This window comes from Schistocerca piceifrons, chromosome 7 (genome assembly GCF_021461385.2).
Source record: "Schistocerca piceifrons isolate TAMUIC-IGC-003096 chromosome 7, iqSchPice1.1, whole genome shotgun sequence".
NCBI lineage: Eukaryota > Metazoa > Arthropoda > Insecta > Orthoptera > Acrididae > Schistocerca > Schistocerca piceifrons.
In genome coordinates, this window is record NC_060144.1 from 554,413,197 (window position 1) to 554,441,007 (window position 27,811).

A 27,811-nucleotide genomic window follows, 5' to 3' on the forward strand; every position below is an offset into this window, starting at 1 on the left:
TCCAGGTCATCCCCTTGTTACCATTGCTGCCTGGACAGCTGCCACAATTCTGATATGTGATAATCACCTGGAGACTTGGACAATGTTACTTGCCATGTTCAATGTTACTTGCCATGTTCAAGAAGTATATCTCAAACAAAATTTGTCTTCTATTTAATAGGAAAAAATGTACATGAGCAAAGTGACTCAGGGAAGTTCAAACAGTACAGACAGTGTAATCAAATTTTAAATAATTTGTCATGTAATTTCTTTTTATATATTATGCTATATTCCCATTTCTTGCACATTGTGCATAAGCTGAATACGGGCATGCATATCACAAGATGTCATTCTCAATGAAAAGTCTTCAGACATAAAAGTAACTTCAGGCATATGCCAAGGGAGGGTTATAGGACCACGACTTCACAGAACATGTATAAATGGCCTAGGAGACAGCATCGGAAGCTTCATAAGGATTTTTGCAGAGTATGCTGTAATAGACAGAAAAATCGCAATACTAGAAATTTTGATGTGGGAGGCTAGATTTTGGACAATGAGGGCCAAAATTGTTTTAGTGGGACCACAGTAGTTAGCTACAACAGGGCTCCAGTATTCTGAGGAGCATGTAGAAGATGGGTGCGGAGGGAAATGGATTCAGGAGAGAGAAGATACCAATCACTTCCTTCACCAACTCTCCTCTATCCCCCCACCACTGTACCTCCTGGATCCCTACTCGTCACTGTTGATGCCATTTTCGCATACACCAACATTCCTCATGCCCATGGTCTTGTCTCTATTGAACACTGCCTCTCCCAATGTCCTTCAGACTTCAAACCCACAGCCTCATTCCTCATACACCTTACTAACTATATCCTTACACGAAGGGAAAGTGAACAAACAAATTCATGGTACAGCCATGTGCAACCTCATGATATTCTCTTATGCTAGTCTGTTTATTGGCTGACTAGAGCAAACCTTCCTAGCCACCCAAAACCCCAAACTCCTGGTCTGGTTCAGGTTCATTGATGATATCTTCATGATCTAGACCTAGGGCCAGGACACCCTACCCCCATTCCTTCACAACCTCAATGCCTTCTCTCCCATCCACTCCACTGGGTCCTCCTCAACCCAGCGTGCCACCTCTCTGATGGCTCCATTCACACTTCTGTCTCCATTAAGCCTACTAACCACCAACAGTACCTGCGTTTTAACAGATGTCGTCCCTTCCACACACAAAAATCCCTCCCATACACCCTGGCAATTTGAGGATGGCTTATCTGCAGTGACGGAAGGGCCCTTGCTAAGTAGGCTGGAGATCTCACAAAGGCCTTCACAGACAGACACTGTCACCCAGACCTAGTCTGCAGACAGATATTTTGTGCTATATCCCAACACTCCCCAAGCCTCCCATCACTTCTAAGAACCAGTTACAATGAAGTGCCCCCTTTGTCATTGAATACTACTACTGACAGACTGGAAAAGCTGAACCACATTCCTCGTCAGGATTTTGATTATCTATCATCATGCCCTGAAATTAGGAACATCCTACCCAAGATCCTTCCCATACTTCTTCAGGTGGTGTTCCATTGTCCACCCTAGCTCCGCAACATCCTAGTCCATCCCTATGCCATGCCCAAACCAAATCCCTTGCCACAGGGATAAGGAGCAAGACCTGCTCAATCCACCCACACCCCAGCACTTCCTGTTCCAATCCTTTCACAGGCTTCTCATATGCTATTAGAGGCCGGGCCACCTGTGAAAACAGCCATGTTATATAACATCTCTGCTGCAGTCATTGTTCAGCTTTTTACATTGGTATGTCTACCAAACAGCTGTCCACGATGATGAGTGGCCTCCGCCAAACTGGCCAAGACCACAGTGTAGCACCCGGTGGCACAAAATGCAGCTGCACGTAACATACTTTATTTCAGTGTCTGCTTCACAACGTGAGTCATGTAACCTACGGTCCCCCCACTGTCCAACAATTGTTTCTACCCCCTCTTTCCTGTCACTTCCTCAGAATTCGTCTCTCATCATCCTCATTGTGATCTCTGCTGGTGCTTTTCCCCTTCTCTGCTCCTCTCCTCTCCTTTCCACTCCCAATATCCCCCCATCCCCCCCCCCCCCTTCCCCGCCTCTCCGTCCTCCACAACCTCTTTACACTGCACCTGTCAACCCTGTCCCGCCACCTGTAATCCATGCATGCTCTGCCAGGCAGTGTCGATCCCTCTTCCCTCATCCGTACTGTGTTGTTATCCCTCCTCCTTGCCCACCCCACTCCAGATTGTTGCCATCATTTGAGATGCAGTGTGTGTGTGTGGGGGGGGGGGGGGGGGGGGGGAGGGAGGGAGGTAGATATATTAATACATTTACGTACATTTTTGTTGGTGATTTCATTTTCTGGCACACACAGGACAGTAACAGGTAAATCACAACTTAGCATCTTCACAAACGTCTGTTTACTTCTTTCCAAAGAGTTTTAAAATCAAAGATAAATTACTTACAATTTCAAAGACCTGTAGTGAAGACGAAAACTTTTATCTAGATGTATTGGCAATATGGAGAATGTTACATGGGATATATAATGAAAACTATTCTGTCAATGAAATAAACATTTAATGTTGGAGAAGTTTTTGAAGAAGTTAACATTATTACTTTCAAACTTATCATTTAATAATACATCTCCATGTGCTGTGCCAAGAATGAAGATTTCCAGTTCTTCATATAAGTCCATTTGGTTTTCCTTATCCTTTCTGTGTAATATAAGAAGATCATTCGCAGTATCATGGAATGGGTGGCCTGTGTCTTTTATGTGAGTGACTATTGCTGATCTGTTGTAACTGTTAGTGTGGTAAGCATTTGTGTGTTCATTATATCATGTTTGGAAGTCTCTCCCAATTTGACCTATTTTATAGATGCCTGGTTGTGAGTGTTTATCAGTGTGCGTGTGTATATTGTGTCTCAGTGTGTGTTGCAGTTTGTTGTGTTTTGTAAAGGCAATGTTAATGTCGTGTGGTCTGAGAAAGTTGTAAACAGACGTTTGTGAAAATGCTAAGTTGTGATTTACCTGTTACTGTGCTTCGTGTGCCAGAAAATGAAATCGCCAACAAAAATGTAAGTAAATGTATTAATATATATTACCTAATCATGCTATTCACATAATTTACACACTGTAACAGATTTATCCTTCCAAACAGGTTTATTTTTCGATTCTTAACCCCACTGGCACACACAGCTAATGTACATAACCAATCAGCTGACGTATAAGTAACTGTATAATGCACCTGATGATGGCAGCATGCTGCCAAAATGCATTGTGCTAATAAAATATTAGTAAAAAGTGACTGCAGCAGTATAAAATTATCCCACATAGTCTTATAATACAGTCGCAGACCTCAAACAACATCCATATAACATTGATAAATTAAAAAAAAAAGTATTTTCATCATACCTGTCTGCAACTCAACATTCATCTTTATTGTAAGCAGCAATCTATCTTTTCATAATATTGTTGTAAATAAATAAAATATTGATTTAATAAGGTTGCTATTATTTTCCACCACAGAACTTACTGGATTCTAAATAAAAATTTTCCTATGGAATAGGAGCTCATTTCAAACTTTTTGTGTAATTTGTGTGTTTGGTGTCATTAGGAGCACATGCTGTATATAAATTTTAGTGTTGCATAAAAGGTATTTTGAAATGGTGTAACATAGTACAGTCTTTTTAATACAGCTACAGGAAAAGACAAATTACCATTACATTGTGATTAGAGTTACAAGAACAGCTTAAGCAAAGAATATTTTGTCTTTGGTTTTTGATACACTATAATTTATTCTCACAGTCTTAATATCCTTGTTGATGCTCTCGAAAATTGACATTAAAAATGCTTTAAAAATAGCCAGAAGGTGGCAGCTTTCTTTCAGTTTGTAATGCTGTGCCTCGTGCGAATGTTAACATGTTCTGTTTTCAATGCAAGTTTTGTTTTATAAAATTGATGGTTTTTTTGTTACCTGTTTGTGGTTTATTGTGTCATTAATAGTGTATTTTGCTGTAGGTACTTGATCAGGAGCACATTAACCTCCTGTTGGTGGGTCTGGAAGGAGGGCAGTTGCACATGAGTGTCTTTGGGCTGTTTCCCTGTGGTCATCTGGATATGCAGGAGAGTGTAACCGGAGGAGAACCATGCACAGTTCTGTCGGCGGATGTTTCTGATGACCTTCGCCTGTTGTTTGTAGTGCTTGGTGGACCTGTGAATGATTTAGGATTTACTGAAATTAGTGTTGCAGTCTTTGACATTTCTGTGAGTAAATTATGTACTTAAATAATTTTCTTCTTTTTTCATACATTTCAATTTTCATTATGTATGAAATGCCAGTCCTACCACTGTGTACCACTAGCTACTGATAATTATGTTGGTTCATAATTTTAGTCATATCTTATTTTGGAAAAGCCATGTCATGTAACATAGTCATGGTGATGGCTTTTGTTTGGTTAATACTAATCCCTGAGGCTCATTCCATATCAGTTCATCCAAAAACTAGGCATTTTCCCATCATCATCTCGTTTCGATGAAACTTGATTATTTTCTGCCTATAGAGACATGTAACCAACACATTTTTTCCAGCACTTTATCATTTTCTGTTCATATCCACATATATAGACACACACACACACACACACACACACACACACACACACACACACACACACTCACACACACACAAATTTCAAGCTTTCGCAACCCACGCTTGCTTCATCAGGAAAGAGGGAAAGACGAAAGGATGTGGGTTTTAAGGGAGATGGTAAGGAGTCATTCCAATCCTGGGAGCAGATAGACTTACCTTAGGGGGAAAAAGGGTTGTTGGTAATGAGGATCACCCTGGGGCTAAACATGCCTTGGTGCACGGCCAGCACCTCTTGACACAGTGTTACATCGTCCGGGTTATCTGGATACTTCCCACCGACACCAACCTATCAGAACTCCGGAGATGGAGATTTTGTTGTTATCAAATTGCATGCACAAGGAGATGGAGATTTTGTTGTTATCAAATTGCATGCACAATGAAAAATAATGTTGAGAAACACCTTAAATAAGAGGGACATTCAGTTCACCGGAGCGAAAATGCTGCTTCTTCTCAACAGACCATTTGTTGAACACTTAAGTATAGCCATCTCCGGAGTTCTGATAGGTTGGTGTCAGTGGGAAGTATCCAGATAACCCGGACGATGTAACACTGTGCCAAGATGTGCTGGCCGTGCACCAAGGCATGTTTAGCCCCAGGGTGATCCTCATTACCAACAAACACTGTCTGCCTGTGTCCGTTCATGCGAATGGACAGTTTGTTGCTGGTCATTCCCACATAGAACTCGCGCACACACACACATATCGATCCGCACATATACAGAGACAGGCAGACGTATGAAAAGGCAAAGAGTTTGGACAGAGATGTCAGTCGACGCGGAAGTACGGAAGCAAAGATGTTGTTGAGTGACAAGTGACGTATGAGGGGCGGTAATTTGAAATTAGCAGAGGTTGAGGCCTACTGGGTAACGTGAAGAGAGGATATATTGAAGGGCAAGTTCCCATCTCCGGAGTTCTGATAGGTTGGTGTCAGTGGGAAGTATCCAGATAACCCGGACGGTGTAACACTCTGCCAAGATGTGCTGGCCGTGCACCAAGGCATGTTTAGCCCCAGGGTGATCCTCATTACCAACAAACACTGTCTGCCTGTGTCCGTTCATGCGAATGGACAGTTTGTTGCTGGTCATTCCCACATAGAAGGCCTCACAGTGTAGGCAGGTCAGTTGGTAAATCACGTGGGTGCTTTCACATGTGGCTCTGCCTTTGATGGTGAACTGAATGTCTCTCTTATTTAAGGTGTTTCTCAACATTATTTTTCATTGTGCATGCAATTTGATAACAACAAAATCTCCAGAATATTAATTTCAACCTTTTGTGGGCATTCATAGCTGTGCAACCCACACTTAACAGTGCTATCGATAGAACAGACAAGGCACTTAGTGTAGGAGTGGAGCTGGAAATAACTGTATTCGCACGTTGGGGGAAGAATTCCGGTGAGGTCGAAATATAGTGACAGGTTTTGTATTTCAGTTACTACAATGCATGGTCAGACACTGTATACTGACAGACAGCCTCAGGTTTTGATAAATTAGAATTTTGATTACCAGAAGGAAGAGGAGCAGTGCGAGGAAACTAGCCCACCTCCCTCTTGCATGTCAGCAGCCTACATCTGTGTTCTCAAAAGCAGAAATGACACTTTATCACAAGATTCACTGATACCTTCTGATGTTGTGAGGGTTATAATCAAAATCTCTGAAGTACCATGATTTGTCTTTTCACACATTTCAAAATAAGAAAACAACAAGCAATGCACAGCACAAAACATTCAGTAATGGCTATTGCACAATTGGTTATTGAAGTTGGCAGAGTGTTGTGAACGAGGTAGGTCAGGCCAAATAAAGGAGGGTGGACCTGTCCTCTAGTGGTATTTAGTGCAATTACAGCTTAAACATCTGCCACCTGAAACTGCTTCATTAGAAGTGTGCACACATTCTACCAACTTTGGAACTTTATTTAACGAACAAGCATGTGCATTTCTTTGTTCTAAAATGCTAGGTCCCACGACTGAGTACTGTGTTGCCATGTACATTGCATTACACAGTGTTTGTCTTATACAGACCATTCAATGGCCTACAGTTGGCATGACACCTGAGCATTGAGCATACATATGCATTATTGCATTCATGCATGTTTTTTAAAGCATGTTCTTACGCTCATTACCTTTTCATATTGGGCTTTATCAAGTGGCGTGTAGTGTTAGTAACCAAAAACTGGTTATGTTTTCGATATTATGCAGAAAATAAAACAGTTTAAAACTGTTACTGACAAAAATGTTCATCGATATACAAATCGCTATGAAATAGTGGGAATTAGACAGTTTTGCATTTTGAGGCAGAATTCGCATCCATATTTGAATTTATTCCAGAATGCCAATTTTTCAGGTTCCGAATTATGAAAGAGAATTGCTAACCCTTATTTACCATTAAGAGGTGAAAAATCAGTACTGCCAAAAGTTGCATTTAAAATTTGTGAAACTATCCTAGCTTTCAGAAGTAGTAGTTCCCCTTCGAAGCTATTGCTATTTGTCCAGTTGCTCATGTTTCAACTTGCCTTCGAAGGTGCACCAGCGTTAAATTACTGTGGGACTGTTGTCAGCAAACAATTTCAGTCCTTTCTGTGGCAGCTCTTGCAGCGTTCAGACGAAAGGCTGAATGATCGAAGATTTGTGGACATCAGGGCCCACAAGACGTCAGAGTTCCTTGCATTATATACACGATGCAGCCTGTCTTTCACTCTCAGCAACATGGGGATGATGGCTCTCATCAGCCAAGTGGAAGGAGCTAAGTGCTCCCAGGCACTCACGTCATTCAGGAAAACAGCTGACATTCGTCTTTTTCATAATTCTCAGTAAATGAAGTGAAGTGCTGTGATCAATTAGTGATGCATAGACAAATATCGGCTGCCCGTGTAACACAATGCCTAGGGTCAGTGAGTGTGAAAAAAGTTCGGGAAAACAAAAATCACCACTGTGGAGCTGGTATTTGAACCCAGGACAGACTTGGGGATGTATCTTGAGTATACTTGTCACCTCACTTTGCCCTGTATTTGTGTATCCCCTCACAATCTAAGGGTTTCTTAAACCAGCTCTAGAATTTTTTTCTCCCAGTGCTCTTTATACCCTAACAGGATTTAATTTTCAATGATTATGTTGTTTATACCCTGCTGTTTTGGTGACGTGTTATGCCATTGAAAGGGTATTATTCGCCAGATGTTCCTGTTCTCCTCACTTACGTTTTAAAGCATTATGCTTTAAAATGTAATTGAGGAGAACAGGAACGTCTAGTGGGCTGGGAACTCAAAGTGACCACCAGACTGTGGCATTCTCGACCTATTCTTGTGCGGCTTGATGTAACCTATCATCTCATTTTCTAGTTTTAATTTTGATATTCATTATGGAAACTTGCCATTTGATTTCCAGTGAAGAGGAATGACGACAGGCTATGGCCTGCCGCCCTGCATTCCCAATGTTTTTGTTCCTCTAACTTCCTCTTTAAATGAGGGGGTTGGTTTCATTAGTCCCTTCTTCATCACGCTCACTTAATGAAACCCCCATGTACCTATCTGTTAACAACCACTGCTCTTACCGTGATAGTATCACACGAGTAATAGCATCGTTGTCCTGGGATATTTGATTGTTTTCAGGGCACTGGCACTTCCTGTCATTTGGTGAGATAAATTGACATGATGAAGATGATCCCTTGACGCTTTATTAGATAAGATGGCACTGACTGGTGAATTGGGGATCTTGCAGTTGATGCCAGCTCATCGTTCTGCCAGCAACTGTTTCCCACTGTTGCCTCCACCACTGCCACTAACACTGCATCAGCTAACAATTGTATTTCAGAGTACCTGATCCAGGATGATTTTATAGGGCAGAAATATAACGGACTGTGCAGGCCATCGAAAACTACGTGTCCTTTTCTACTATAGGTACGCAGACTGTTTTCTTCGCGAAGCGCAAACGCCTGCATTAGCCGCAATAGTGCTGTGACAACACTGAGGCATTGCTGTAGAGCCATTTACAAAATCATGTTATGTGACTTGTGGATCCAGACATACAAATCTGCCATGCTAAGCCCACTGTAGCTGTCAGGGAGCAACTTGGGCCGACTCAACTTTAGTGCTGATATCATAGTCGGATGTCAATGAATAGTGACCTGCAAATGTAGGATCTATTTTTGTCAAAATTTGCATCTATTTTGGCAAAATTCAAATCTACTTTTTTTAAAAAAAGATTCACCTGTACAATTTAAGGTTGCCACTCAATGTGCCTGAAGACAAAACCTTAGTGTTTTGCAATAACTTTTTGGTGATTGGGGAGCTTTTTGGATGGAATGTTTGCTTTTGCAAAAACTCCAACGGTACAGTCCAACCCCTCCCCCCCCCCCCCCCCCCCCAACCTCAACCCAAAAAGAAAGAAAAAGTAAAGAAGAAGACTCTGCTTGTTTTCTGTTTTCAGCTCTGTCTACACTGTTGAGAAGCAAGAACATTTTCCGACTGGTAAACTGAGTGCTTCTCCTATTTAAAGTATTCCTCTGCATTTTTTTTCTTTCCCAACCCAGTTCAATAATTACATAATCCACAGGATATTAATTTTGACCTTTTGTGGGCATTCATAGCCATGTGACCCACACTTGGCAACACTACAGATAGAACAGACAAGGCACATGGCATGGTAGTGGAACCAAAAATAACTATTTACATGTTAGGGGTAAAATTTCATAACAGTCAGAATACATTGAATGGTTTTGTTTGTCAGTTGCTGTTAAGCAGAGTGTTGACACTATGAACTGGCATCTGGCCATGAGAGCAAGCAAACTATAATTATGACTTCCAGAGGGGTGAGTAGCGAGTCAGAGAAACATGACTCCACCTTCTCGCAGGGCACTTGCTTACACCCGTGTTCTGTGTTGTGAGGGTCGTAATCGAATTCTGTGATGGACCAGCATTAGTCTGTTCTCTCGTTTGAAAATAAGAAAGAAAACAACGAACAAGACACAAAACACAACACATTCAGTAATGGCTATCAAGCAGTTACTTGCTTAGGTTGGTGGTGTCATAAACTTTGTGGTTCAGACCCAACCTGTACCAGCATTTGATGGAACCACTGTTAAAAACAACCGTTCCCTAAAACTTTGACATAAAATATGTATGAATGATACCAATTTTTGAATTTAAGCTTGCAGACAAATGTATTTGTTTCTTGGTTCAAAGATGCTAGGTCCCACAGTTGAGTACTACATTGCATTACGTGGTATATATTTTACACACACCATCCAACAGCCCACAACTGATATGGCACCACAGCATTGTTGCATTGCATTCTTGTACTTTTTATTTTGCAGACATATTCCTAAGCTCATTATCTTTCCAAATTGGCTTTCGAAAGATGATGATGTGCAGTACAGTAACTGAAAATTTGTTGCATTTTCGATTTTTATATGCAGTAAATAAAGTTATTTCAGTTTATCTCTGATAAAATAGTTAATCTGGATGCAGTTCACTATGAAATAGCTTCTATTAGAAAGTTTTGCTTTTTTCACATTTTAAGGTGAATTCACATGTATTAAAATTTATTGCAAAATACAAATTTTTGAGGCCCCTACTCATGACTTCCAGGCAACATATGGGTAGTTAGAGAGAATGTCCTCAACAAGCAATAACATAGCGCCCATGAACATGCATGCAAAGATGATGATAACATCCACAAGAACGAAAGACTTAAGACCCTTAAATAGGGGTGCAAAATCAATGCACAAGCTGTCTCTTGTCTGATCTGAAAGAGGCCATGAAGAGAAATAGTGTGCCACATCACACTAGTTTCACATGCGTGTTTGATAAGTATGGACTGCCTGCTTATTGTCAGCATTAATATCCAGTCACTTACATATGATGCCTTGTCAGTGCCTTCGCCCTCGACTTCTACATCTACATCTACATCTACATCTACATCCATACTCCGCAAGCACACCTGACAGTGTGTGGCGGAGGGTATCCTGAGTACCTCTATCGGCTCTCCCTTCTATTCCAGTCTCGTATTGTTCGTGGAAAGAAGGATTGTCGGTATGCTTCTGTGTGGGCTCTAATTTCTCTGATTTTATCGTCATGGTCTCTTCGCGAGATATACATAGGAGGGAGCAATATACTGCTTGACTCTTCAGAGAAGGTATGTTCTCGAAACTTTAACAAAAGCCCGTACCGAGCTACTGAGCGTCTCTCCTGCAGAGTCTTCTCTCCTGCAGTTTATCTATCATCTCCGTAACGCTTTCGCGATTACTAAATGATCCTGTAACGAAGCGCGCTGCTCTCCGTTGCATCTTCTCTATCTCTTCTATTCTATCTCTTCTATCAACCCTATCTGGTACGGATCCCACACTGCTGAGCAGTAAAATCGAACTGGTATCCCATCAGGTCCAGCGGCCTTTCCTCTTTTGAGTGATTTTAATTGTTTCTCTATCCCTCTGTCGTCTATTTCGATATCTACCATTTTGTCATCTGTACGACAATCTAGAGAAGGAACTACAGTGCAGTCTTCCTCTGTGAAACAGCTTTGGAAAAAGACGTTTAGTATTTCGGCCTTTAGTCTGTCATCCTCTGTTTCAGTACCATTTTAGTCACAGAGTGTGTGGACATTTTGTTTTGATCCATGTACCGCTTTGACATAAGACCAAAATTTCTTAGGATTTTCTGCCAAGTCAGTACATAGAACTTTACTTTCGAATTCATTGAACGCCTCTCGCATAGCCCTCCTCACACTACATTTCGCTTCGCGTAATTTTTGTTTGTCTGCAAGCCATTGGTTATGTTTATGTTTGCTGTGAAGTTCCCTTAGGTTCCGCAGCAGTTTTCTAACTCGGTTGTTGTACCATGGTGGCTCTTTTCCATCTCTTACGATCTTGCTTGGCACATACTCATCTAACGCATATTGTACGATGGTTTTGAACTTTGTCCACTGATCCTCAACACTATCTGTACTTGAGACAAAACTTTTGTGTTGAGCCGTCAGGTACTCTGTAATCTGCTTTTTGTCACTTTTGCTAAAGAGAAAAATCTTCCTATCTTTTTTAATTTTTCTATTTACGGCTGAAGTCATCGATGCCGTAACCGCTTTATGATCGCTGATTCCCTGTTCTGCATTAACTGTTTCAAATAGTTTGGGTCTGTTTGTCACCAGAAGGTCTAATATGTTATTGCCATGAGTCGGTTCTCTGTTTAACTGCTCAAGGTAGTTTTCAGATAAAGCACTTAAAAAAAGTTCACTGGATTCCTTGTCCCTGTCACCCGTTATGAACGTTTGAGTCTCCCAGTCTATATCCGGCAAATTAAAATCTCCAACCAGAACTATAACATGGTCGGGAAATCTACTCGAAATATTTTCCAAATTATCCTTCAGGTGCTCAGCCACAACAGCTGCTGAGCCCGGGGGCCTATAGAGACATCCAATTACCATGTCTGAGCCTGCTGTAACCGTGACCTTCACCCAAATCATTTCACATTTCGGATCTCCGACAATTTCCTTCGATACTATTGCACTTCTTATCGCTATAAACACGCCTCCCCCTTCACTGTCCAGCCTGTCTCTGCAGTATACATTCGAATCAGAGTTTAGGATTTCATTACTGTTTACGTCTGGTTTCAACCAACTTTCTGTCCCTAGTACTATATGGGCGTTGTCACCGTTTATTAATGAGAGCAGTTCTGGGACCTTTCTATAGACGCTCCTGCAGTTTACTATTAGCACATTAATATTGTTATTCCTTGTTGCATTTTGCCTACTCCTACCTTGCCGCGTCTCAGAAGGCGTCTTGTCGGGCCTAGGGAGGGAATTCTCTAACCTAAAAAACCCCCATGTGCACTCCACACATACTCCGCTACCCTTGTAGCCGCTTCCGGCATGTAGTGCACGCCTGACCTATTCAGGGGGAAACTACATGTCTCTACCCGATAGTGGAGGTCGAGAAATTTGCATCCCAGATCTCCGCAGAATCGTCTGAGCCTCTGGTTTAAGCCTTCTACTCGGCTCCATACCAGAGGACCGCGATTGGTTCTGGGAACGATACTACAAATAGTTAGCTCTGATTCCACCCTGTGAGCGAGGCTTTCCGCCTTCACCAATTCCACCAACCGCCTGTACGAACTGAGGATGACCTCTGAACCCAGACGGCAGGAGTCATTGGTGCCGACATGAGCAACAATTTGCAGTTGGGTGCACCCAGTGCTCTCTATCGCCGCCGGTAGGGCCTCCTCCACACCTCAGATGAGACCCCCCTGGCAAGCAGACAGAGTGAACACTGGCCTTCTTCCCCGACCTTTCCGCTATTTCCCTAAGGGGCTCCATCACCCGCCTAATGTTGGAGCTCCCAATAACTAATAAACCCCTCCCCCCGTGTGCCTGCTCAGACCTTGCTGAAGGAGCAGCCACATGTCCACTCACAGGCAGAGCAGGCGATGCCACACGGCCAGCCTCCACATTGACCCTCCGCCTTGTGCGCCGCGAACGCCGCTGAACCCCCCTTGGGGAGAGGGTGACCCAACCGCGCCCGGTACCCGCAAAGATGTCTCGACAGCAGGGACGGTGGGTGAAGCATGTAACACCTGGGGTGTACCTCGCGACGCACCAGACTCCCCACTGCCGCTACACTCCAAGGCAGCAGCCTGAAGACGGCTGACCGCAGCCATCAACACGTTCAGCTGTTTGCGAACAGTGACCAGCTCCTCCTGCGTCCGTACACAGCAGTCACACATCCTATCCATCCTAAGGAATCAGTTTACTGAAGAGAGTTAATCAACTTTTAACTAGACTGCTAATTCACTAAAGGCGGCTCATTATTGACTAAACTGTGATTGCTAGCCACTTCTTGTAGAAAACAAAGAAAATAGCACTACCTGTCTCTGGACTGTATTGAAAACAAACACTAGCACTACTGGCACTATGGTTGACTAAAGGGACTCTCTCTGACTGTATTCAAAACAAATACAAAATCTATGGAACACTATTAATAGCACTCGACAATTAAAGCTTCCTAAAAGCAAAAACACATGGAAGAAGAAGTGACAAGTAAGAAAAATACAGTTAATACTTAAATTAAGGTAGCTCGCTGCACAGCAGACGTGAAGCAGACGGCGGTTAGGACGACACTTCCCTCAGTGTGCTTCATTTAACTTACTGATGTGAGGCTAGAGTGTAGCCAGGATCAAAACCCGTCACTCAAGACTGTTCTGTGGCCAGTAGAAGTACCCCCAGATTAAACAATCACTTGTGCATCGAAAAAGAGGTCTGTAGCTTCAGTTCTGTAGATTGTAGCAAATACTCCACCCAACCAAACTGCACTTATTGTACTACATTGCAGAGTGTGGGTTCATGTTTTTCGAGTCTACTCACTTCCCAAGCCATCACAGAGAACTAATGTCTTCAGCTAGCAGGAAACAAAATACCTCTTGCTTGTTGAACTAGTGATCAGGACCCATCAGTAGACATAATAGGGGGTTGGTGTCTTGACGAGTGGGTCAGTAGCGGATCTCATAATGGTAACGCACAGAAACAGCTGTCAGTGCTGTAATTGTTGTGACGCGTTGTGGTATAAGTTTGCTTGAAAGCCAGAAAGTGAAACTAGCAACTTGTCCATGGCCTGGTACAATTTTGTTTCATATAAGAAAACATGGAGTAATTGATATCATAAATGATAGCCAGTGCCTATAATTACCTATGCCAACGGTGCAATCAGTTGTTCCATGCTGTCAGGTTAATTACATGATAAAACACCATCTATCCCCAATCGCAAAAATCTTTCACATTCCTGGTGCATATGTGCCCAGGCAAGGAGCAGGTGTGCCAGCACTTTTTTTTTTTTAGCCTCATTAATACTTCCTGGCAAAGGCAAGACCTCCGAAATCTGACACCCTTGTCTTCGAAGCCATTTGGGGTGATTTTATATCTGCACTGTTTTCTGTATAAATTTGCATAGTAAATTATCTTCTCAAGACCTCCTTCAAATCGCTGGACACAGGGAGAGTGTCAAATGTTTTTATGTGGGCCTGAGAGCACCGTTGCTTAGTATACGGTTTAAGTTATTGAGTGATCTGTTGGGAAAAAAAACTATACTTACATTATTTACACTTGATCCCACTAATTATAAGTCTATAAAATAGCTCCTGAATCAGAGGCTCAGACAGTTCTGTGACCATGTAGGCTGCAGATTCCTCAATTTGCGCCAAAGGGTGATTGGGTTTCGGGTTCCGCTGAATAGGTCAAGTGTCCACTATACGCAGGAGGTGGCTACACGGGTAGCAGGGACTGTGTGGTGTGGACTGGGCGGTTTTTTAGGTTAGAGGGTCTTGGGAAAACACAAGAAGGGCTTCAGTCACAAAGGGTGCAGGCTGACAACAGGAGGAATGTAGATACAGGAACCATTGGTACAACAGTTGTAAATTGTCATAGCTATATTGGGAAAGTACCAGAGCTCCAAGCCCTAATAGAAAGCACTGATGCTCAAATTGTTACATGCACTGAAAGCTGGCTAAATCCGGATATAAGCTTAGGCGAAATTTTTGCGAAGAACCTAACAGTGTTCCGAAAGGATAGTCTAAACACGGTTGCCGGGGACGTGTTTGTTGCTGTGAGAAGTATTTTAACTTGTTGCGAAATTGAAATAGATACTTCCTGTGAGTTAGTATGGGCAGAGGTCACTGTTGGCAACCAGAATAAAATAATAATTGGATCCTTTTGCCGACCTCCCAATTTAGATGATAAAGTTGCTGAAAGGTTCAAAGAAAACTTGAGTTTGATTTCAAACACGTACCCAACTCATACGACAATAGTTGGCGGTGACTTTAATTTACCCTTGATATGTTTAATTCCGGAGGTACGCATAAAATATCATCCGAAATTGTGCTAAACGCGTTCTCTGAAAATTATTTCGAGCAGTTAGTTCATGAGCCCACGCAAATAGCAAACGGTTGTGAAAACACACTTGACCTCTTAGCAACAAATAATCCTGAGTTAATAATGAGCATCAAAACCGATTCAGGGATTAGTGAACACAGGGTTGTCGTAGCGGGATTGAATATTGTAATCCCAAAATCCTTGAAAAATAAGCGAAAAATATACCTGTTCAAAAAAGCAGATAAAAATTAACTTGATGCCTTTACTAGAGACAATCTCCACTCATTCCAGATTAATAATATAAGTTTAGACCAGATGTGGCTTAAATTCAAAAAAAATAGTATCGGCAGCAATTGGGAGAATTATACCAAATAAATTAACAAACAATGGAGCTGATCCTCCTTGGTACACAAAACAGGTTAGAACACTGTTGCAGAAACAACAAAACAAACATGTCAAATTTAAACAGACACATAATCCCCAAGATTGGCGATCTTTTACAGAAGCTCGAAATTTAGCGCGCACTTCAATGTGAGATGTTCATAACAATTTCCACAACGAAACTTTCAAAACCTGGCAGAAAATCCAAAGATTCTGGTTGTATGTGAAGTATGTTAGCGGCAAGAAAAAAATCAATGCCTTCTCTGCGCAATAGCAGTGGAGATACTATCGAAGACAGTGTTGCCAAAGCAGAGTTGCTAAACACAACCTTCCGAAATGCCTTCACAAAAGAACACGAAGTAAATATTCCAGAATTCAAATCGAGAACAGCTACCAACATGAGTAACGTAGAAGTAAATATCCTCGTAGTAGTGAAGCAACTTAAATCACTTAATAAAAGCAATTCTTCTGGTCCAGACTGTATACCAATTAGGTTCCTTTCGGAGTATTCTGATGCATTAGCTCCATACTTAGCAATCGTATACAACCATTCGTTCGACGAAAGATCCGTACCCAAAGAGTGGAAAGTTGTACAGGTCACACCAATATTCAAGAAAGGCAGCAGGAGTAATCCACTAAATTACAGACCCATATCGTTAACATCGATATGCAGCAGAATTTTGGAACATATATTGTGTTCGAACATTATGAATTACCTCTAAGAAAACGGTCTATTGACACACAGTCAACATGGGTTTAGAAAACATCGTTCCTGTCAAACACAACTTGCTCTTTATTCACATGAAGTGTTGAGTGCCATTGACAAGGGATTTCAGATCATTTCCGTATTTCTGGAAGGCTTTTGACTCGGTACCACACAAGTGGCTCGTAGTGAAATTGAGTGCTTATGGAATATTGTCTGAGTTATGTGACTGGATTTGTGATTTCTTGCGTTACCACAGTGCCCCATTCCGGGAAACTCGACAAGCCTGACACGTTTTTTGGCTTTGAAAAAAGGCAGCAGTAGGCGACTGAGATGCAGCAACAGATAAGTAAACCGCTTTTGTGACATTTACGAGTTCCTAACCAGGAGCGAATTTTATTGTATCATCTGTGTGCTTTAATTGTTTAGTTTCTTGAGTTTCAGCATGTGAATTTGAAATCTAATAGCCACAGTTCTCGCGTTTTTGTTTGCGTCAGAAAGTAAACCGATTTTGTGACATATTACAAGTTCCTTATCAGGGGCAAATTATTTAGTTTCACCTGAGTGCTTCAGTAGCTAGGTTTTTTAATATCTGCATATTACTAGACACAGTTTGTGTGTTTTCGTCAGGGTCTACAGTAGAGTTGCGCAGCACATGCCGATAGTCCGTTTATCTGCATAGTTTAGTTTTCCATGATCTTTAGTATGGACAGGGACTGCGATTGTAGTGTGCCCATGCGAGCCAAGTTGGTAACGCTTCGCTCTCAGCTTCAGGCTGTGATGGCTTCGGTTACACAGCTTGAGGCTGCAGTGGATGGGCACCACTGTTTTGGGCCGGCCGTGGGGATCCAACGGATGTCCAGCGCATCAGAGTCCTCCGATCGGTCCTCACCGGTGGCCAACCCAGCTACTGCTCGCACTGAGGCTGACCCCTCCCCTGTGGTCGAGTGGGAGGTTGCCCCAGGGCGAAGCAGGCTGCGAAAGACTTCGCAGGCGGCTGCACGTAAGGTCTCCCCGATTTGTCTGGCAAACAGGTTCCAGGTGCTGTCTGTGGCTGACACTGTCACTGAACAAGATGCCGTCGCCTGTCCTGTTTCAGAGGAAACCACTCAGCTTGCAAGATCCGGGCAATTGCAGAGGGTGGGATTATTGGTAGTTGGGAGCTCCAACATTAGGCGCGTTGTGGGGCCCCTTAGGGACTTGGCTGACAAGAAGGGTAAGAAAACTGATGTGCAATCTGTGTGCGTACCGAGTGGACTCATTCCAGATGTGGAAAGAGTCCTCCCGGATGCCATGAAGAGCACAGGGTGCAGCCAACTGCAGGTGGTTGCTGACATCAGTACCAATGGTGTGTGTCACTTTGGATCTGAAGAGATTCTCTCTGGTTTCAAGTGGCTAACAGAAGTGGTAAAGGCTGCCAGTCTTGCTTGCAAGATGAAAACAGAGCTGACCATTTGCAGCATAGTCAACAGGACCGATTTTGGACCTCTGGTACAGAGCCGAGAGGAGGGTCTGAATCAGAGGCTCCGATCGTTCTGCGATCATGTAGGCTGCAGATTCCTCGACTTGCGCCAGAGGGTGGTTGGGTTTCGGGTTCCGCTGAATAGGTCAGGTGTCCACTATATGCAGGAGGCGGCTATACAGGTAGCAGGGGCTGTGTGGTGTGGACTGGGCGGTCTTTTTTTAAGTTAGAGGGTCTCGGGAAAACACAAGAAGGGCTTGAGTCACAAAGGGAACAGGCTAAGCACAGGAAGAACGTAGAGACAAAAACCTTTGGTATAACAGTTGTAAATTGTTGTAGCTGTGTTGGGAAAGTACCAGAGCTCCAAGCGCTAATAGAAAGCACTGAAGCTCAAATCGTTATATGCACTGAAAGCTGGCTAAAGCCAGATATAAGCTCAGCCGAAATTTTTGCGAAGAACCTAACAGTGTTTCGAAAGGATAGGCTAAACACGGTTGGCGGGGACGTGTTTGTTGCTGTGAGAAGTATTTTAACTTGTTGCGAAATTGAAGTAGATACTTCCTGTGAGTTAGTATGGGTAGAGGTCATTGTTGGCAAGCGGAATAATATAATTATTGGATCCTTTTGCCGACGTCCCAGATGATACAGTTGCTTAAAGGTTTGTAGAAAATTTGAGTTTGATTTCAAACTCTTACCCGCCTCATACGATAGTAGTTGGTGGTGACTTTAATTTACCCTCGATACATTGGCAAAAATACATGTTTAATTCCGGAGGTACGCTTAAAATATCATCCGAAATTGTGCTAAACGCATTCTCTGAAAATTATTTCGAGCAGTTAGTTCATGAGCCCACGCAAATAGTAAACGGTTGTGAAAACACACTTGACCTCTTAGCAACAAATAATCCTGAGTTAATAACGAGCATCAAAACTGATTCATGGATTAGTGAACACAATGTTGTCGTAGTGAGAATGAATATTGTAATCCCCAAATCCCCGAAAAATATACCTATTCAAAAAAGCAGATAAAAATTCACTTGACGCCTTCCTCAGAGACAATCTCCATTCATTCCAAATTAATAATATAAGTGTAGACCAGATGTGTCTTAAATTCAAAGAAATAGTATCGGGAGCAATTGGGAGATTTATACCAAATAAATTAACAAACGACGGAGCTGATCCTCCTTGGTACATAAAACGGGTTAGAACACTGTTGCAGAAACAACGAAACAAACATGCCAAATTTAAACAGACGCAAAATCCCCAAGATTTTTCTTCTTTTACAGAAGCTTGAAATTTAGTGCGGACTTATATGCGAGATGCCTATAACAGTTTCCACAACAAAATGTTGTCTCAAATCCTGTCAGAAAATTCAAATAGATTCTGGTCGTATGTGAAGTATGTTAACGACAAGAAACAATCAATGCCTTCTGTGCGTGAAAGCAATGGAGATACTATCGAAGACAGTGCTGCCAAAGCAGAGTTACTAAACACAGGCTTCCAAATTGCCTCCTCAAAAGAAGACAAAGTAAATATTCCAGAATTCGAATCAAGAACAGCTGCCAACATGAGTAACGTAGAAGTAAATATCCTCGGAGTAGTGAGGCAACTTAAATCACTTAATAAAAGCAAGTCTTCTGGTCCAAACTGTATACCAATTAGGTTCCTTTCGGAGTATGCTGATGCATTAGCTCCATACTTAACAATCATATACAGCTGTTCGCTCGACGTAAGATCTGTACCCAAAGACTGGAAAGTTGCACAGGTCACACCAATATTCAAGAAAGGTAGTATGAGTAATCCACTAAATTACAGGCCCATATTGTTAACGTCGATATGTAGCATGATTTTAGAACATATATTGTGTTCGAACATTATGAATTGCCTCGAAGAAAACTGTCTATTGACACACAGTCAACATGGGTTTAGAAAACATTGTTCCTGTGAAACACAACTAGTTCATAGATGTTCAGCAGCAAACTGTTGTAGCAGAATGCTGATTTTTTGCCTGCAAGGTATTAATGAGGCTTGTTGTTGTTGTGGTCTTCAGTCCTGATACTGATGCAGCTCTCCATACTACTCTATTCTGTGCAAGCTTCTTCACTCCCAGTACCTACTGCAACGTACATCCTTATGAATCTGCTTAGTGTATTCATCTCTACGATTTTTACCCTCCATGTTGCCCTCCAGTACTAAATTGGTGATCCCTTGATCCCTCAGAATAAGTTCTACCAACCGATTCCTTCTTCTAGTCAAGTTGTGCCACTAACTCCTCTTCTCCCCAATTCTATTCAATACCTCCTCTTTAGTTATGTGATCTACCCATCTAATCTTCAGCATTCTTCTGTAGCACCACGTTTCGAAAGCTTCTATTCTCGTCTTGTCCAAACTATTTATCGTCCATGTTTCACTTCCATACATGACTACACTCCATACAAATACTTTCAGAAACGACTTCCTGACACTTAAATCTATACTCGATGTTAACAAATTTCTCTTCTTCAGAAACACTTTCCTTGCCATTCCCAGTCTACATTTTATATCTACTCTACTTTGACCATCATCAGTTATTTTGCACCCCAAATAGCAAAACTCCTTTCCTACTTTAAGTGTCTCATTTCCTAATCTTAATTCCCCCAGCATCACCCGACTTAATTAGACTACATTCCATTATCCTTGTTTTGCTTTTGTTGATGTTCATCTTATATCCTCCTTTCAAGACACTATCCATTCCGTTCAACTGCTCTTCCAAGTCCTTTGCTGTCTCTGACACAATTACAATGTCATCGGCGAACCTCAAAGTTTTTACTTCTTCTCCATGGATTTTAATACCTACTCCGAATTTTTCTTTTGTTTCCTTTACTGCTTGCTCAATATACAGGTTGAATAACATCGGGGAGAGGCTACAACCCTGTCTCACTGCCTTCCCAACCACTGCTTCCCTTTCATGTCCCTCGACTCTTATAACTGCCATCTGGTTTCTGTACAAATTGTAAATAGCCTGTCGCTCCCTGGATTTGACCCCTGCCACCTTCAGAATTTGAAAGAGAGTATTCCAGTCAACATTGTCAAAAGCTTTCTCCAAGTCTACAAATGCTAGAAACGTAGGTTTGCCTTTCCTTAATATAGTTTCCAAGATAAGTCAAAGGGTCAGTATTGCCTCACGTGTTCCGATATTTCTACAGAATCTAATCTGATTTTCCCCGAGGTCGGCTTCTACTAGTTTTTCCATTCATCTGTAAAGAATCCGCATAAGTATTTTGCAGCTGTGACTTATTTCTTTTTGCAGCTGTCACTTATTAAACTGATAGTTCGGTGATTTTCACATCTGTCAACACCTACTTTCTTTGGGATTGGAATTATTATGTTCTTCTTGAAGTCGGAGGGAATTTCGCCTGTCTCATACATCTTGCTCACCAGATGGTAGAGTTTTGTCAGGACTGGCTCTCCCAAGGACATCAGTAGTTCTAATGGAATGTTGTCTGCTCCCAGGGCCTTGTTTCGGCTTAGGTCTTTCAGTACTCTATCAAACTCTTCATGCAGTATCATATCACCCATTTCATCTTCATCTACATCCTCTTCCATTTCCATAATATTGTCCTCAAGTACATCGCCCTTGTATAGACCCTCTCTATACTCCTTCCACCTTTCTGCTTTCCCTTCTTTGCTTAGAACTGGGTTTCCATCTGAGCTCTTGATATTCATACAAGTGGTTCTCTTTTCTCCAAAGATCTCTTTAATTTTCCTGTAGGCAGTATCTATCGTACCCGTAGTGAGATAAGCCTCTACATCCTTACATTTGTCCTCTAGCCATCCCTGCTTAGCCATTTTGCACTTCGTGTCGATCTCATTTTTGAGACGTTTGTATTCCTTTTTGCCTGCTTCATTTACTGCATTTTTATATTTTCTCGTTTCATCAATTAAATTCAATATTTCTTCTGTTACCCAAGGAGTTCTACTAGCCCTCGTCTTTTTACCTACTTGATCCTCTGCTGCCTTCACTATTTCATTCCTCAAAGCTACCCATTCTTCTTCTACTGTACTTCTTTCCCCTATTCCTGTCAATTGTTCCCTTATGCTCTCCCTGAAACTCTGTACAACCTCTGGGTCTTTCAGTTTACCCAGGTCCCATCTCCTTAAATTCCCACCTTTTTGCAGTTTCTTCAGATTTAATCTACAGTTCATAACCAATAGATTGTGGTCAGAGTCCACATCTGGCCCTGGAAATGTCGTACAATTTAAAACCTGGTTCCTAAATCTCTGTCTTACCATTATATAATCTATCTGAAACTTGTAAGTATCTCCAGGCTTCATCCATGTATACAACTTTCTTTTATGATTCTTGAACCAAGTGTTAGCTATTATTAAGTTGTGCTCTGTGTAAAATTCTACCAGGCAGCTTCCTCTTTCATTTCTTACCCCCAATCTATATTCACCTACTACGTTTCGTTCTCTCCCTTTTCCTACTGCCGCATTCCAGTCACTCATGACTATTAAATTTTCGTCTCGCTTCACTATCTGAATAATTTCTTTTATTTCATTGTACATTTCTTCGATTTCTTTGTCATCTGCAGAGCTAATTGGCATATAATCTTGTACTACTGCGGTAGGCATGGGCTTCCTGTCTATCTTGGCCACAATAATGCATTCACTATGCTGTTTGTAGTAGCTTACCCGCATTCCTATTTTCCTAGTCATTATTAAACCTACTCCTGCATTGCCTCTATTTGATTTTGTTTATAACCCTGTAGTCACCTGACCAGAAGTCTTGTTCCTCCTGCCGCAGAACTTCACTAACTCCCACTATATCTTACTTTAACCTATCTGTTTCCCTTTTTAAATTTTCTAACCTACCTGCCCGATTAAGGGATCTGACATTCCACACTCCGATCCGTAAAACGCCAGTTTTCTTTCTCGTGATAATGACATCCTCTTGAGTAGTTCCCGCCCAGAGATCTGACTGGGGGACTATTTTACCTCCGGAATATTTTACCCAAGAGGACGCCATCATCATTTAACCATACAGTAAAGCAGCATGCCCTTGGGAAAAATTAAAGCTGTAGTTTCCCCTTGCTTTCAGCCGTTCACAGTACCAGCACAGCAAGGACGTTTTGGTTAGTGTTACAATGCCAGATCAGTCAGTCATCCAGACTGTTGCCCCTGCAACTACTGAGAAGGCTGCTGCCCCTCTTCAGGAACCACACGTTTGTCTGGCCTCTCAACAGATACCCCTCCATTGTGGTTGCACCTACGGTACGGCTATCTGTATCGCTGAGGCACATAAGCCTCCCCACCAACGGCAAGGTCCATGGTTCATGGGGATGTAATGAGGCTTAACATTTACCAATAGTTAACTGGCCATATAACTGTGTAATATGTGAACAGTGAAAGTAAAGAAATATGAAACTCAACTGTGCTACTGCTGACTATATCGTTCACAGTAGTCAGTGTTGAACTTCCACCTCCCATTTTTCAGCCAGTATAACAATGGAGTACGTCAACACCGAGGACTGTCAACGTAGAAATAAAGCAGGTGAATGTCACAACTGGTTGAAACATTGTGTAGCAACCGCTACGTGCATTTTCATCTCAAAGTGAATGAATAGCAAGCTGCACAAATCATAGAATGACAAGCTGCTAGGTTCTATAAGTGGCTGTAATTTGCAAACCTGCTCGTAATGTGACAACTATACACTGATGGGTCACAATATTATGACCACCTGCTTAATAGTTTATTTGTCCATTTTTGGATCGAAATACATCACTGATTCTGCATGTCAGAAATCTGAGAGTTTGTTGGTAGGTTTGTGGAGATTATGGCATTAAATGCCTCTGCACAGGTCAATTAATACACATAAATAACAGACCGCTGAAACAGCAGCAATAATTCACTATAATGCTCCTCAGACCTCTGTAGCACAGTTCTGGCCCTTCGAGGCAGTTATATTGGTGAGAGATGACATCACCGTTGGGGAAGACGTCAAGCATGAAGGGATGCAGGTGCTTCACAGCTGTTAGCATGTCTTCGATTACTACCACAGATTCCTTGTAAGTTCAGGAGAATGTCTCCCATAGCATAATACTGCCCACCAACCTGCATCTGTGGCAAGCTGCACGTTTCGAGCTACAAACATCGTGGTGTGAGGATGCAAAACTCGACACTAAATCTGTTGTTGTTGTTGTTGTTGTGGTCTTCAGTCCTGAGACTGGTTTGATGCAGCTCTCCATGCTACCCTATCCTGTGCAAGCCTCTTCATCTCCCAGTACTTACTGCAACCCACATCCTTCTGAATCTGCTTAGTGTATTCATCTCTTGGTCTCCCTCTACGATTTTTACCCTCCACGCTGCCCTCCAATGCTAAATTTGTGATCCCTTGATGCCTCAGAACATGTCCTACTAACCGGTTCTTTCTTTTTGTCAAGTTATGCCACATACTCCTCTTCTCCCCAATTCTATTCAATACTTCATCATTAGTTATGTGATCTACCCATCTAATCTTCAGCATTCTTCTGTAGCACCAGATTTCGAAAGCTTCTATTCTCTTCTTGTCCAAACTATTTATCGTCCATGTTTCACTTCTATACATGGCTACACTCCATACAAATACTTTCAGAAACGACTTCCTGACACCTAAATCTATACTCGATGTTAACAAATTTCTCTTCTTCAGAAATGCTTTCCTTGCCATTGCCAGTCTACATTTTATATCTTCTCTACTTTGACCATCATCAGTTATTTTGCTCCCCAAATAGCAAAACTCCTTTACTACTTTAAGTGTCTCATTTCCTAATCTAATTCCCTCAGCATCACCCGACTTAATTCGACTACATGCCATTATCCTCGTTTTGCTTTTGTTGATGTTCATCTTATATCCTCCTTTCAAGACACTGTCCATTCTGTTCAACTGCTCTTCCAAGTCCTTTGCTGTCTCTGATAGAATTACAAGGTCATTGGCGAACCTCAAAGTTTTTATCTCTTCTCCATGGATTTTAATACCTACTCCGAATTTTTCTTTTGTTTCCTTTACTGCTTGCTCAATATACAGATTGAATAACATCGGGGAGAGGCTACAACCCTGTCTCACTCCCTTCCCAACCACTGCTTCCCTTTCGTGCCCCTCGAGTCTTATAACTGCCATCTGGTTTCTGTACAAATTGTAAATAGCCTTTCGCTTCCTTTATTTTACCCCTGCCACCTTTAGAATTTGAAAGAGAGTATTCCAGTCAACATTGACAAATCTTTCTCTAAGTCTACAAATGCTAGAAACATAGCTTTGCCTTTCCTTAATCTTTCTTCTAAGACAAGTCGTAAGTTTAGTATTGCCTCACATGTTCCAATATTTCTACGGAATCCAAACTGATCTCCCCCAAGGTCGGCTTCTACCAGTTTTTCCATTCGTCTGTAAAGAATTGGCATTAGTATTTTGTAGCTGTGACTTATTAAACTGATAGTTCGGTAATTTTCACATCTGTCAACACCTGCTTTCTTTGAGATTGGAATTATTATATTCTTCTTGAAGTCTGAGGGTATTTCGCCTGTCTCATACATCTTGCTCACCAGATGGTAGAGCTTTGTCAGGACTGGCTCTCCCAAGGCCATCAGTAGTTCAAATGGAATGTTGTCTACTCCCAGGGCCTTGTTTCGACTCAGGTCTTTCAATGCTCTGTCAAACTCTTCACGCAGTATCATATCTCCCATTTCATCTTCATCTACATCCTCTTCCATTTCCATAATATTGTCCTCAAGTACATCGCCCTTGTATAGACCCTCTATATACTCCTTCCACCTTTCTGCTTTCCCTTCTTTGCTTAGAACTGGGTTTCCATCTGAGCTCTTGATATTCATACAAGTGGTTCTCTTTTCTCCAAAGGTCTCTTTAATTTTCCTGTAGGCAGTATCTATCTTACCCCTAGTGAGATAAGCCTCTACATCGTTAAATTTGTCCTCTAGCCATCCCTGCTTAGCCATTTTGCACTTCGTGTCGATCTCATTTTTGAGACGTCTGTATTCCTTTTTGCCTGCTTCATTTACTGCATTTTTATATTTTCTCCTTTCATCAATTAAGTTCAATATTTCTTCTGTTACCCAAGGAGTTCTACTAGCCCTCGTCTGTTTACCTACTTGAGCCTCTGCTGCCTTCACTATTTCATTCCTCAGAGCTACCCATTCTTCTTCTACTGTACTTCTTTCCCCTATTCCTGTCAATTGTTCCCTTATGCTCTCCCTGAAACTCTGTACAACCTCTGGGTCTTTCAGTTTATCCAGATCCCATCTCCTTGAATTCCCACCTTTTTGCAGTTTCTTGAGTTTTAATGTACATTTCATTACCAATAGATTGTGGTCAGAGTCCACTTCTGCCCCTGGAAATGTCTTACAATTTAAAACCTGGTTCCTAAATTTCTGTCTTACCATTATATAAGCTATCTGATACCTTCTAGTATCTCCTGGATTCTTCCATGTATACAACCTTATTTCATGATTCTTGAACCAAGTGTTAGCTATTATTAAGTTATGATCTGTGCAAAACTCTACCAGGCGGCTTCCTCTTCCATTGCTTAGCCCCAATCCATATTCACCTACTATGTTTCCTTCTCTCCCTTTTCCTACTCTCAAATTCCAGTCACCCATGACTATTAAATTTTCGTCTCCCTTCACTATCTTAATAATTTCTTTTATCTCATATTGCATTTCTTCAATTTCTTCATCATCTGCAGAGCTGGTTGGCATATAAACTTGTACTACTGTAGTAGGCGTGGGTTTCGTGTCTATCTTGGCCACAATAATGCATTCACTATGCTGTTTGTAGTAGCTTACCGGCACTCCTATTTTTTTTATTCATTATTAAACCTCCTCCTGCATTACCCCTATTTGATTTTGTGTTTATAACCCTGTATTCACCTGGCACTAAATCTATTGTCAAAAATATGGTAGTGACGAGACAGTATGAATGCAAGAAAGGTGAACTGGAATCGGTATCAATGAACTAACTTAACCACAATCTTGTTAAAAGTAACAGACAATATGAGAGAGTTCCAAGTCCAGTTCAGGTCTAGAGCACAAAGTAACAGGTGTAGTGGAGAAACAGCATATGGAGGCTTCAGTAAGAGATTTGAACTACCTGTCCACTTTTTAAGGGCAGGTATTTAAAGGGCCAATGGTCATCCATGTGTTGTGTGTTTGCCAAGACCTGTAACCAAAACTGTAACTATGTGCCACAAAAATATTATTGTATTGTATTGTACTGTATTACCATCATTCTCTAGACTAAGACTGGAATGGTAGTATATCATATTCCTAGCCCTTCTGATTTAGACTCTCTAACTAGTACAAGGGCAAGGCAGAGATGTAAACCTCACTGAAAAGTAGTGCCCCTATTGTAGTGGAGAGTGAATGGACTTGGAACTCATGCAGAAATTGAAACTGTTGTCGTAAGGAAGATGTCTGTGCTTGTGCCCACAGTGGACACATTTTAATCCTGCTGACATTTGTTCATGACTGAAATGTTGAACTTCGTGTGAACAGGATGAAAAATGAAGTGTCCGTCTATGGGAGCAAGACATACCACACCTACATAAATGTGCAAGTAATAGTGGGTTAAAGTTGAAACACAGTTCTTCAAAATATTTTAGTAAGTGGATGATGATTTCATAAAATGCCTGATTTATTATGTACCATTGAGGTCTGGTGCTGACTAAACAAGCCCATTATGAATTTCACAGTTCTTGAATTCTCTCTCTTTTTTTTCTCTGCTCCGGTAAT

The 27,811-nt window shown here is 41.7% G+C and overlaps 1 protein-coding gene across 2 annotated transcripts in view; it reads left to right on the plus strand.

Moving 5' to 3' along the window:
• The window catches only part of LOC124804839 (anaphase-promoting complex subunit 4), a 120,087-nt gene that overhangs the window by 29,365 nt on the left and 62,911 nt on the right, over positions 1-27,811 (plus strand). For both annotated transcript variants that reach the window (XM_047265189.1, XM_047265190.1), the window contains one exon: positions 4,037-4,282. In XM_047265189.1, coding sequence (XP_047121145.1) covers positions 4,037-4,282 — 246 coding nt within the window. The remainder of the gene's footprint in view (positions 1-4,036; positions 4,283-27,811) is intronic.